Genomic DNA, 13789 nt, shown 5'->3' with positions numbered 1-13789 from the left:
TTTGTTATGTCACCTTATCATTGTTTTTTACATATATGCATGCCTCTGTTTGCCAGCCTCCCATTAGTCAACTTTTGTGCCGGTTATTTCATAGATGGCACCATGCACGCTATACATGGACGTGTGGGTACACGTGCACTGGAATGTCTCCAAATTCTATAAATGTGCAGCGCCTATCATACGACTCATATTGGAGCTTGTCATAAACTTCGAGAAGGAGATCGCTGCTTCCCATCTTTGTTAGCTTATAACCTCAGCCAATGGCTTTTCTGAGGAACTTAAGTACGAGAAATGTTTGAATGATGTAGACCTTTTTTTTCATGTTGGCTACGTTGGCTGTAAAAAAGGCTATCTGGGTTGGACAAAAGTGAACTTCTGGTTGGAGTGTCACGTATTCAGGCGGCGGTCAGCTACCGCAGAAAAAATGCCTGCTGTGAGAGAGATTAGGTTCGGTTGCGATGGTGGCCACCCGGCATTGAGTCTGTAACACTTTGAGACGCAATTTCGATAACACAGCGCGGTTTATTCCGCCATCGTTCCAACTACCGCTCTTGCTTTTCTGGAGACTAGCCGCTGCCACTTCATGTCCCAAGTTTGTTGCGGCAGAAGGAGAATAAAAGTACTCCACAGATGCACCCCCTGCCATGGGCACTTGAAAAAAATATATCAGACGGAGTTTGTCGAAACGGGTACTGGCTTAATCGTTTCAATGCTGACTGTGTCTTCGTGCCCATTGCGCAGCATTTTAAAATGGTGTCCAGAACGTTTCATGACTGGGAAAGGACCGTCATAGCGATACTTAAGAGCACGGCGAGACGCATCAACACAAACAAAAACATGTTAAGATGCCTGTAGGTTTGGCGGCAGAAAAACATTGTTCTTAGGGTGCGCTGAAGTAGGTGATAGGCGCAAGCATTGCATGAAGATCCACCGACGCTGGACGAAAAGAGATGGATCCGGAACACTCGGCGTAGTAATGGGGCAGACTATGTCACCAGGCAAACGGAGTGAGCAGCCGTGAACCATCTCGGCTACAGAGCAGGCTGGTTCTGGCCGAAGTGTTGAACGAAGGTCAAGAAACACGATGGGGAAGTGTGATACCCAATCTTCGGCGTGAGGCTGTGAGGCGAGTGCTGCTTTTAGATGGGGATGGAGTCTCTCTACAATGCCATTTGATGCTGGGTGATACTCAGTTGTGCGAAAGCGCGAACAGCCCAGTAGAAATGTGACAGAGGTGAAAAGCGCTGACTCAAACAGTCTGCCGTGATCAGTACTCACCGTTGATGGTACATCGAAACGGCTAACCCAGGCATGTAGCAAGAGAGGCACGAGCAACTGTTTCTGCCGTGGTTTCGGGCATTGGAGCTGCTTTAGGTCACCTAGTGTACCTGTGCATACACGTAGGCAAGTAGGTATATCCCCGGCATGTAAGTAAAGGCCCGACAATGTGTAAATGAATGGTGTCGAAACGTGCATCAGGGAGAGGAAATTTTCCCCAAGGAGGCTAGGTGTGCCGTTGTACTTTCATACGCTCACATGCTGTGCAAGTGCGAACCCAGTAACAAGTGTTACGCATATGCGTGGCCAGACGTAGTGTTTAGTGACCAGGTGTTGCATAGCCCTTGCGCCTGGATGGCAGATTGAGTGGAGGGTGTCAAAAACCGCACGGCGCAGTTGTGAAGGAACATAGATACGAGTGCAGTTGTCTGAAACATCTCACCAAAATGTGACGTCATCGTCGGGAAAGTTGGCTTGTTTCAGCCAGAGAGAAGTAGTGGATCGGAGTCGTGGAAGCACATCGCCTAATGTCTGCCCCTCTGCGAGCGAAGACAATGAAAGGTCGGTGGTGCCGGTCATGGCATTGATGATATTATGACTAAGAACATCTGGTGCACTGTTAAAGCTGCCTTTTACATAACCTATGTCTCTTGTGAATTCGGCAATGAAAGCAAGGTGTCGACGCTCTCCAGGAGTGTGCCTGGCGCTGCAAAAACGTCAAGCCGAAACAAGTGGGTTGTGGTCCGTAAGAATGACAAACTGTCACCTTTCAAAGAGGTACCTGAAATGCTTCACCGCAAGGTGGGCTGCAAGAAGCTCCCGCCCGAAAGTACTGTATCGACGCTCAGTATCACGCACCTTGCGGGAAAAGAAGAAAATTGGAACCGATGCTTCATTGAAGAGCAGCTCCAACTGATGAAGAGCAGCTGATGAAGAGCAACGATGAAGAGCAGGTCCAACTGCTTCTAAAGAAGCGTCCCCCATGAGGCTAGTGGGAGTAGTTGGTGATGAATGGTGCAGGAGTGACGTAGGTGCTCCAGAATGTAATGTAATGGCCGGGGCGAGTTTGGTCTTTACGGCGGCAACAGCTTGATCCGGGACCATGTCGCAGAGAAGTGTGGCTGACTCAGCTTTCGAAGTCAAGAGTAGTGCTTCCAGAGGCTGCAATAGTATAGAGCATGTAGGGATGAAGTGGCGATGAAAATTGACGAGTCTGCGAAAACGTCGCAGAATGCGTGTGGACGTGGGATACGGGTAGTCGATGATGGCTTGAACCTTGTCAGGTAGAGGAGTGATGCCATCTTTAGTGATCTGATGTCCGAGGAAAGCTATCTCTGAGACTCCAAACTGACACTTGCCGACATTATTTTCAGGTCTTAATCACGCAGTCGAGTGAAAAGCTCATGGAGATGTATGTGCCTTGTGCGTTTCAGCGTCTTTGCTGGCAACCAGGAAATCATCTATATTGGCGAAACGAAGCGGCAAGCCTCCTGTGACTTCGTCTATAAAACGCTGAAATGTCTGAGCTGCGTTTCTGAAACCGAAAGACATTCGCAAATACTCATAAAGTCAAAATGGGGTAATTATTGCAGTTTTGGGAATGACGGAAGGCTCAACGGGAATCTTATGATAAGCTTTCACTATATCCATCTTTAAGTATACTGTTGTACCGGTCAAGAAGGCTGTGGAGTCTTGAATAATGGGTAACGGCTATCGATCGGGAACGGTGACTGCATTGAGAGCCCACCTTCCGTAGAAACGCTTGTACCGTGTTAACTGCATCTAGCAGTCTTTCTTCGATGTTTGTGCCATTGCCCCCCGTGCTCCAGAATGTAATGTCATCGGCGTAGAAGGCATGCCTGATGCCAGCGATTTGTGAAAGTTGCCGCGGAATTGCGCGCAGGGATAGATTGAATAGGAGTGGAGAGATCTACAGCTCTCGGGGTGTGCCTCTCGGCCTTAGGTTGAATTGCTGTGAGAGCCAAATACAAGGCACGTAAAGACATTTACTCCGAAACTGACCTTCATGTGGCTGACAGTTCACACATTTCAATGGTAGGGCAGGCATGAATTGGGGGCATGAATATAGAAGCCAGTGGTAGTAACACCGCCAGCGTGAGACGCATCTCAAAAAAAAGCTGAAGCAATGGCAAAACTCATCGATAGAGTGGCCAACAAACGTAGTGGACTGTCTGAGAAGCATATCCGAAGACTTTTCCATGCGTGTCTTATGAGTCACATTAACTACGTAGCCCCCGCCCTCCTTTGGCAGCAAAGAGACGAGAACCGTATGGACGTAATCATTCGTCGTTGTGTTAAACAGGTCCTTGGTTACCAAGAAACACCCGCACGCTAAAGCTCAATGAGCTAGATATGCACAGCACCTTCAACGAAATTGTAGAAGCACAGAAATTTTCCCAGCTTGTAAGTCTTTCTTCCACAAAGGCTAACGACGATTGTTGGCACACCTTGGGCTCAATTCTCCTGTTACTCAACAACGGCAGTCCCAGCTCCCCGAGGAGTTACGAGCTGAGTTCACAGTATCCCCGATACCCCGAAGAATGCTCCGCACGCATAATGTGGGGAGAAGGCAGGCACGGGCGCGAGCCCTACTCAGTGCTGCCACCGCTATGGAGGATCACGTGGCCTTCGCAGATGCAGCGCAGAACGGAAACTCGGATCTTTTTGTGTCGGTTGTCACCACACTCAAAGGCGACCATTTCTCGTTACTGACTTTGTTAGACGCGAACGCCGATAGCGCTGAGCAGGTTGTGGTAGCACTAATTTTCGCTATCACCAAGCGCACAGCTATTTACACAGACTCACGAGCAACCACGTGAGACTTCATGACGGGTTCGGCATGCCATGAAGCTGCTCGAGTTCTCTGTGCTGCTAGTTTTACAGGCAAAAAGCACATTGTCTGTTTCCCAGCACACGTTGGTCGACGCGTCCACAGAACCAACCTTAATGCCAACGAGTTGGCGCACTCCCGGGCATGAGGTCTAACATTCCACGCCAAAAAGAACCACTTGGAGGCAGAGGACACGCTTTGGTAATATTGATATCCACTGCTAACTTTTTCAAGAAACTTGTAAGAACTATCAATTGGAGCAGCGGAGGTTCCCCCTCCCGCATCCAACTTTAAACAGAGCTCCGTCTATCACGTTACGTCAACTGCAGACTGAGGCATACGTGTTTCCCCTGAAGTGCTCTAAATATATGGATGGTATCCAGCCAGGCAGCCCTCGCTGTGAAAACCTGCGTTGCACTTTGCAACACATGCTTTGTTAATGTCTTACCTTGCGCAAGAGCTCCGGTTCTCCCTCAATGAAGGAGGACTGGCGAACTCTTCTCACATGTAGCGAGAAAGAAGACCAGCTACGGGCTATCCAAAAAGCCCACGACATGGCAGAGGAGATGTATCTCCCCGTTCCGTCATGGGTGCGGCCCGCCGATGTCGCCCCCAAGAGGGAGTGAGCGTCGTTTCCGAATCAAATAAAGTTCTTTGCCTGCCTGCCTGATAGCCCGATAATCACTACAGGGCTGCCAGTCATTGTTCTTCTTGGGAACCATGGGTTGCGTCGACGACCACGAGCTTGATGACAGATGGATAATCTGCAGCTGTAACATATGTTCGAATTCGTTGCGAGCGATTTGAAGTTTGTCAGGGCCAAGTCGGCGAGGGCGACAGTGGACACGTTTGTCTGTGGTAACGAGGCAGTGGGTCACAGTGTGCTTGGGGGTCTTGTTCATTGGAGACGGCGTAGTAATCTCCGTAAACACGATGAGCAGAGCTGTATATGATGACGTAGGTGGTTTATGAAAATGCATGGTGTTAGGCACCGTAGCACGTGACAGAAAACCATTGACTGATAAACCAGTATAGCTATTCACGAGGCGACAGTGGTTCAAATCCACGAGCACATGATAATGCCCTAAAAAATCGGTACCGAAGATTGCGTAGCGTACGTCTGCTATCTAAAATAAGCACTGTAGTTTCTTCTTGAGACCTAGATCAAGAGTCAGAGACTTCTGTCCATAATTTTCAATGAGAGAATAATTATTCACTTGTAAAGGAGTTGACTTCTCGTGGAGACGCAGTTCAGTTTTGGAAGTTAGGACTATATAACCCTTAATGATACGTGTCACACCTCTTTTGTGCTACCTGGGCTGCTTGCGCAGACATTTCTTCGAGTAGCTAGTGAATATTTGCAGATGGTCTTCAATGCGTCGATTCAGAATAACCCGCCTCAATTGCCTGCCACAAACGGCATAAAGCAATCAAACGAACAACATCATAAACACATCAAAGTGAATATTGTCATCAATTGTACTTCATGTACCATACGATTTCTTTCACTTACACCTAAAAGGACAAAGCTGTCGATAACTACAACCAATCACGTGCTGCATGTTCTCACAGTGCATTTCTATTCATTTTCAAAGTAACTATTGTTAAATATTTAGTGATCATAACTGCCTACTTACGAACTTCTATGCAAGCGTCACAGATTAGCATTGATTCAAGTTTTGAAATTCAGAGCTAATATACGAAATTGTACAGATAGTTAAAACGTAACGCTTGGCCCTTCTCTTTAAAGCTGAAATATGAAAGTGATCATATCTTAGAATTTCGTAGTTGTGAAAGCGTCGTGCGGCACTCAAAGTTAACTAACGTACCTCTTCTCTTAAATGTCACCAAAGTCTCGCTTTTAAAACACCCTCTGCAAATTATTAGCATTCCACGGGCCCGCAATTGTTTTCAAACACAGTTTGGAAATGCTCCTTATTGGTTGTCCAAGCTTCCGAAAACACGCGTACCAAATGTTGTAGTGCAACACATGGCCTTGTTTTTATAACAAACACTAAACTTCAGCTAAAAATCACTTCCTCTTCTCGCATCGAACTATCCTATGTACCCGAAAATCATTGCGTAACAGCCGCAAGTTTTATGCCGTTGGCTAATTTGAGCGTTGCGTATTCACCTGTTACTGGAACCGCCACGGGAGGCTATGTCGTGTCTGCGTGTACGCGTGCGATCACACTGAAAAGCCTCTCGTGCGAAGGAGAAAAAAGACATAAGTGCTCAAGCTCACGAGGCGCGCGTATCTCTCTCTGCTTAGCTTCCAGCGGTTTTACCGGGATTAGACAAGACAGAGAGCAATTACAGCGCACGACAAATCTTTGCAACTTCACTCGTACTGGACGGGTTGTAAAAGTTTTTGCGGTGGTGAATTTGTGAGGCAGTAAGCTCCATCAGTGAGCTAATGGCTTACTGAACAAGTGTTTCAAAGCCCCTTATTATGAGGTGGTTGTGACTCGAAATGATAAATGTGTGAGTGGCAATGAACGTAGCTTCAGAAAACAACATGAAGCTGAATTCTTCAGACCATTGGCCCCAACATGCAGTGAAACATTCCCTTAAGTTCACAACACCGGAGAAAACATTAAACGCACTCACCGCATGAGCATACGCATATATCGTCCGTCGGGCTTTTATGGCAGGCCAGTGTTGTATCACCTTCGCATTGAAACCAATCGGAAAATCTTGAAGAACTACAGTCCAAGTCGCCTGCGTTGATGTGAACAGAAAGCAAGCAAAGAATCAGTGTAAATTGAGTAACTGCTGACCAAGTCCACAGTATTACGAACGCCTCCGCATGTGCATGTTAAGCAGACATGAGTGCAAGCATTTGAATATATGCATGCAGTAACGTTCTCTTAGTGGCATGCAAACGCGTTGTGGCAAGGAGATTACGTAAGGGACCTTCGAGACTACAGGACTTGGCCCACTCACCGCTAGGTGCCAGCTCTGTGCCACATTGAGGTGAATCGCGGGTGTTACTGCAACTCAAAATAATGAGCAAAGCGAGTATCTCTTTTCTGCAGACAGCGATCGCAAGTCTTTTAGAAAAAAACCCGAAACCTAACTTGACCGACATACTCTAGAGAGAGAGAGAGAGAAAGAAAGAGAAAAAGGAAGGCCGGGAGAATAACCAGATATCGGCATCTGGTTTGCTACTCAGCACTACATCTGGGGAAATAGAAGCGAGAAAGAGGGTGTAGAGAGATAAAGAGGAAAAAAAGGGCACGTGGACTCAGGAGAAAACAAAAACGCACACGTAACTGGCGTTTTAGCTAAAACCGTTCAGAAAGGCCACTCGATTGCAAAAAGCGCAGTAGCGCTTGCAGGGCCTTCTGTGACGTTGCATCCTGTCGATTTAGTAAAATACTTTCCTCCAACAAAGGTTGATTATCTAATTTGCTGATATCCTTGCGAAGGCATAGTCACTATCTACTATACTCTAGGCAGTCACAAAACATATGCTCGATAGTTTCTTCGTTGCCACAGTGGTCCCAGGCTTTGGTGTCGGCCATCGCAATGCGGACAGCGTAGGCGTTGGTAAAGGAAACGCCCAACCACAGCCTACATATAAGGGTCTAGTCTGCTCGGCAAAACCTCGACGGTAGTTCAAGACTTAACGTAGGATCAAGCGAGCACAGTCGGGCATGCTGCAAGTTCGGCTGGTTTCATTGTGACTAAGGAACAAGAGAGGTATCAAGGTTGCTCTTTTAATGGAGTAACTAACCTGCCACAGCTATTTCTCCCTTTGAAGTGTAACTGCGAATTTACTCCTCCTCCCTCCTCAAGAGAACAACAGTTATTTTTTGCGCTTAAGAGCCATCACTTTTCGTTCAATTTTGTCGGCATTTGGAAGTTTTTACAGGCATGGGATCAGATATACAGTCGATATAGAAGCATAGAACTCGAAAGTAGCTTTCAGAAAATTAGCTGACACAGGAGACGTCAGCCAGCGCATACACTTTCTACTACACAATGCCATACTACGGCACCGTCTGAAAGGAAACTACTCTATGTACGCACTACCAATTGAACTTTTAACGCGATAGCGTTAGAGAGCTCGTGTCGCAGAAATTCTGCCGTCAGCGTCGCTTGTGAGCAAAAAATGTCCGTGAGCGAAAAAGTGAAAACAAGCAAATAAAATGAAGAATAAAAAATTTGGTCTCATTAAGGATCGAACGCGAGCCGTTCGCATGGCAAGCAGGTGTCCTACCACAAAGGCACGATGTTACTTGCAGTCACTTCGGGAAAAAACACTACATAAATACCATGTAGTGGAAGGAGTCTTCTTAACACCTTTTTTCTTTCAACAGGTGGATTGACGAAAACGAGACCCTTCGGAGATTTTTAGGCGCATTTCGGAGGCCATCAAACTAGGTCGAAAAAGGCCGGGATATTGCATCTATCGCCGCTACAAACACGCAGGAACATTAAAGCAGCTCTAAAAACGGATAACTCTGTCCATCTAGCGGAAAATATGTCACGTCTTTCCAGAGGCGTTGATCAAGCAAACAGCAAACGCTAGATAATGTGCATTGTGAGAGGCATTGTGAGACTCTTTAAAGCCTTAGAAAATGAGCGTGCACGGCATGTATTTTGGAGGCTATGTTGCTTTTGATCAAAAACCTCTATGTATCATTCACGTGCGCGCGCACGCGCGCGTGTGTGTGTGTGTCTGTCTGGGTGCCATGCAGTGGGGGCCTTCAATGCGGTGAGGGCGTGATGTTTTTTGCCCTCAGTTCATTAGACTGCTCTCGCCGAGGATAGCGTTATTCAGAGAAGGGCTGTGTGAAGCACTGAAATAAGCTTTGAATGTGTTAAGCCTAAAAAGTAGCGCTTTGAAATTAAAGTAAATGCGGAGAGTGTAAACGCGGTAGTGTTCGAAATTGCTAGCGCGTTTTGCTCGTAGACTTATAGTGGGTACGACCAGTAAATTCTAAACAGGGGCAAACAGCATGAGGCTAGTGTGCATCATTGAGAACTTTACAGCTCAGGAACTCATCGAAATTTGTGAGAAGCTAGTTCTTTCTCTGGGCCATGCGAAACGATAGCCAGCGACCCTTGAGATCATGAAGACGTAGGTAGTAACGGCTGAGGAAGTCGATGTGGTCTGGGCAGATATCAAAGGACGCCGCGAAGAGGCCGAAAAGAAAGAACTTTGTGAGCGTGAGTGCGAGGAGGCTGAACGACGGAAACGCCTTGAGCAGGCCGAAAGAGAGCACCACCTCGAATTGAAAAGAGTAGAATTGGTGCTCCTACAGTGTTTGCAGGCGCCTAGCCTAGCTTCTGTGACTGTTAAGGTCAGCAGTAATAGCATTCGGGACCAACTGCCACCGTTCTTTGTAGGCGAGCACATGGCTAAGTGTCTCGTCAAGTTCAAACACGTCTGGGAGCGAAATCGAGCGGTCTCCTTAGGCGTAGAACCTGTTTGCTCTATTTCCTGGCAAAGTATCCGACGTGCTAACGTGCTTGTAGATTCGAGCGTCTGAGAGCTAAGACGAGGTTGAGGAAGTTCTCTGCAGACATTAAATGTTGTCAGCCGAGGCTTTCCGGCAAAGGTTCAGGTATGCAAATAGGCGCAGTGAGTCACACATTCACTTTGCTTTTTGTCTCAAAGCTGAATCGATTGAATGGCTCAAGGGCGAAAATGCTTATGAGGATCGCGATAACGAGGTATATTGCATTACATTTGGGCAATTCTACCGCTGCATCGAGGATAACCTCAAGGTTTGGCTGAAGGAAAAGCATGGAGATGTACAGCTAAACAAGGCAGCAGAGTTAGCTGAGGAGTACTATACTCACCAAATCCTGCCTAGTATGCAAGTGTGCATTGAAAAAAGTGAAAGAAAAAAAAAGGTGCGATGATATGGATAGTGGTGCTGCGCTATGACAGTACGAGGAGACAGCTGGTGACGACTATTACCGTGTGGCCACAAGCGAAGAACACATGATGATGATTGTGGTAAAGAAAGAGCACGGACCAGGAAAAAGAAGAGGAGCTGGAGGGAGCACTCGGGCATCGGCGACGGCAAGGACAAGTACTAGGACAAGGCGTACACGTCCTGGGAGTTACAGGGAGCAACAAAACCATTGTGCAGCGTGACCTGAATCCCGATAGTTTTCTGACAGCAAAAACCAGAAAAGTTGTGCCGCGAGTGTGCTGTGGGCGTTGCAAGTAGCCAAGTTTTACATGACATGCATTAGCATGTTTGGATGTGTCATCTACCTTTGTCGTCAATTCACGTGACTTAATACCAATTTCTATATATGTTGGGGAGGAAGAAGTTGTCACAGAGAACAGCCTCTGCTTCGAGCTCTGTGAGTTTTCTAATTCTTTTGCCGAGACTTTCCAATAATCGACACACCTCGGAGGGGCGTTCCCCCTTAGAATGGGGGATCAAAACCCCATCCAGCAACCGGGACCGGGCCGACCACATCATAGTGCGTCTGACACAAGTTCTCACCCCGGCCCAAGCGTGGTCCATGTTGAGAATTCTGATGATCCCTCCGTTGAAGATATGGCTTCGGACAGCGACTACCTGGTCGTACCAAGCCAACGCCTGAAGAAGAAAATCAGCCGGACATCGCCGACTGGCCGGCAAGCACAGACAAAGGCGAGTAGCATGCGGTCGTACACCATTTCGTATGTGCCGACATCGAAGACAGAATCTTGAATTCTAAATAGGCAGAGCCTGTCAGAGTAGTTTGAGCTCATCGCTCCAGGGAAAGTCGTAGAAATACGCATAAATACTCGAAAGAGCATACTGTCCGTGGAGGTCACTACGAAGGCTTTATTGGACACACTGAAAGCGATTGTTCTATTAGGAAACATTCCGGTTTGCGCATTCTTCGCGTATGACGAAGAAACGACAACAGGAGTTATATATGATGTGGATGAGAAGATAACAGACTCGAGTCTCAAGAAACTGCTGTCATCGTCGGCTCCCGTGCTTGGTTTCTACCGCTTTCGACGCACGCGATGTGTAAAAGTAGTGTTTCAGTCGAAGACGTTACCCACACATGTAAAAGTTGGGTACGTGAGGCACTCGGTACGTTCTTACGTACCAAAACCTCTGCAATGTCATAAATGCATGAAATTTGGGCACGTTAATGCAGTTTGCAAGGGTACAGTAACCTGCAAGCATTGCGGTGGCCTTCATGATGGTGATAACCGCAATGCTGTGGCCAAATGCCCAAACTGCTCAGGCGCCCACGACGCAACATCAAAGGAATGTCCCAAAATCAGGAATGAAATTAGTATCCTGAAGAAGATGGTTCGAGACCACTCCACTCACAGAGAAGCTGCAAGGGCTCTACGGCGCCGTAAACATCGTTCACGACACCGACGCAAATGAAGCAGCAGTGCTCATATCTTATCGAATTTGACACACAAAACCGTGCCCTCACCACCTACTAGCGTACGTTTGTCGGCCAGAAAGGAGAATACAGATGCTCAAATGCCAATACAGTCCACGCAAGTACAATGTAACCAGTCATTGGCTCTCCCCACGACGGAGACTCAGTGGCCTTCCCTACCGTCAAGAGCTACAATAGTGCCATCATAACATAGTGCCCCTGCCTCCAATGAAGAAAACAAGAAGATGGACAACGCAAATGTCAAGGCTATGCTTAAAAATTTGATAGGTTCGATGCGTAAGATTCTCAGCAGCCTCAACACTCCCGCTGCTAAATCGGCTGTGCAGCTACTTGAGGTTTTGGAGCCTTTTCTACTGGTTCTTCAGTAAGTGAACATGGCACTGATGTTCGAAGAACGCATGCGCCAGTCGGTTGTTATGCAATGGAATGAATGCTCGTGGCCTACGCGGCCGTCTGTCAGACTTCAGACAATGGGTTTTTAAATATCAATTTCCTGTTATCGTTATATGTGAACCGAATATGGTTTCAACTTTTCGTATATCTGGATATATCTAGATTTGGTCCCGCAGTGATCAACGTACGAGCACAGTTCTCGTTTGTATACGCCGTGATTTGACGTTCTTGAGACATGAATTCGCATCGCATACCAGCAATGATTACGTGAGCCTGACAATAACACATATAAAGCGGACATTCTTAGTAATAGGAGGATACATACACCCAAGCGCACAGCTAGACTGCTTCCACCTGGAGACCATTCTCCAAGCAGCACAAAGGCCACACAATGTGATCGGCGATTTTAATGCACATCATCCTCTTTGGGGTAGCACTACAACGAATTATCGCGGAAGGGATTTGGCCAATTTTATATGCAACTATGAACTAAGCGTACTCAACGACGGATCACCTTCATTTGTTCGTGGCACGTCCTACAGCAGCTGTCTCGACCTCTGTTTTGTTTCCAAAAGCCTTCTGTCTTCCGCATGTTGGTGCACAGATTTGGACACTTGCGGCAGTGACCACCTTCCAACCTATGTTCAGTTCAGGTGGTTTCGCCGCACGCACACACGCTACATCCGCCAAACCAATTGGACACTGTTCAAGGCATTTGTCAAGTCTGGCTGTGAGCACATAACTGATCCATCTGAGGTAGAGAACATCATTGCTTCTTCACTGCGTGACACAACTAAACAGGTTAACCTACCGATGCAGAGATCAGCAGATGACTCCCAATACGAGGCCCTTCGTGCCGAACACCGATACAGACGAACGAAGTCGCCTTCAGACCTTTCCGCCTGTCGTCGAGCTCAACGACATGTTCTTCGGCATCTTGACAAGATTGACAGGCAACGTTGGAGAAATTTCTGTGGATCTCTGGACCCCAGGCAACCTCTATCTAAGATCTGGCGGGTGGTACGAAGTTTGCAGACAACTCCCCAACAACGTCAACCATTTCGAGCTGTTGCTCTACATCAGGGACGGACAGAAGTTGAGATAGCCAGTGAATACTGTAGCCTCATCTTGGACACCACTGATGGTCTTGCCACCAATGAGCCTCTTACTACCGTTGCGCCTCCATCGTCTGACGAGCGCCGTGATGTACGTTTTACAATGCATGAGCTTGACGCTGCGATTTCTGCCTCCCGCCGATCATCGGCACCAGGACCTGACGAAATCACGTATGCTGCACTCAACCATCTTGATACAGAAGCACGACGTATCCTGTTATCTTATTAAAACACCTCATGGGAGTCCGGAGAAGTCCCAGCTAATTGGAAATGCAGTCGCATTATTGCATTGCTTAGGCCGGGGAAGTGTGCTTATGCACTTTCCTCCAACAGACCAATCGCCTTAGCCAGCTGTGTCGGAAAAGTGATGGAAAGAATGGTACTGTCAAGATTAGAGTGCTTCTAGAGAGCAAGAACTTCTTTCCTGCATTTATGAATGGATTCAGAAGAGGCCGATCTGCCATTGATGGTGTGGTCGACTTGATCACCAGCGTTGAAGAAGAAAGAAGCCGACGCAGACTAGTGGCGGTGGTCTTCTTAGACATTAGGAGTGCCTACGATAATGTGCTGCATTATGCGATCCTTGACGCACTGGAAGATTTCGACTTCGGTGGACGACTGTACGCTTGGATTTTCAGCGACCTTAGGGACCGCAACATTTACATAACGACAAATAACGGACACACCGATCGATATAAGGTTCATAGTGGTGTTCCTCAAGGAGGTGTTCTCAGCCCGGTCCTATTCAATGTCACAATGATCA

At 47.3% G+C, this 13789-nt stretch overlaps 1 protein-coding gene across 1 annotated transcript in view; it reads right to left on the bottom strand.

Annotated features, from left to right (window-relative positions):
- The window catches only part of LOC142765320 (uncharacterized), a 310330-nt gene that overhangs the window by 27441 nt on the left and 269100 nt on the right, over positions 1–13789 (bottom strand). The window contains exon 4 of the mRNA XM_075866086.1: positions 6740–6850. Coding sequence (XP_075722201.1) covers positions 6740–6850 — 111 coding nt within the window. The remainder of the gene's footprint in view (positions 1–6739; positions 6851–13789) is intronic.

Source organism: Rhipicephalus microplus, chromosome 6 (assembly GCF_043290135.1).
Source record: "Rhipicephalus microplus isolate Deutch F79 chromosome 6, USDA_Rmic, whole genome shotgun sequence".
Lineage (NCBI taxonomy): Eukaryota > Metazoa > Arthropoda > Arachnida > Ixodida > Ixodidae > Rhipicephalus > Rhipicephalus microplus.
Note: the sequence above shows the minus strand (reverse complement) of the source record. Positions and strands in the feature narration are given on the sequence as shown.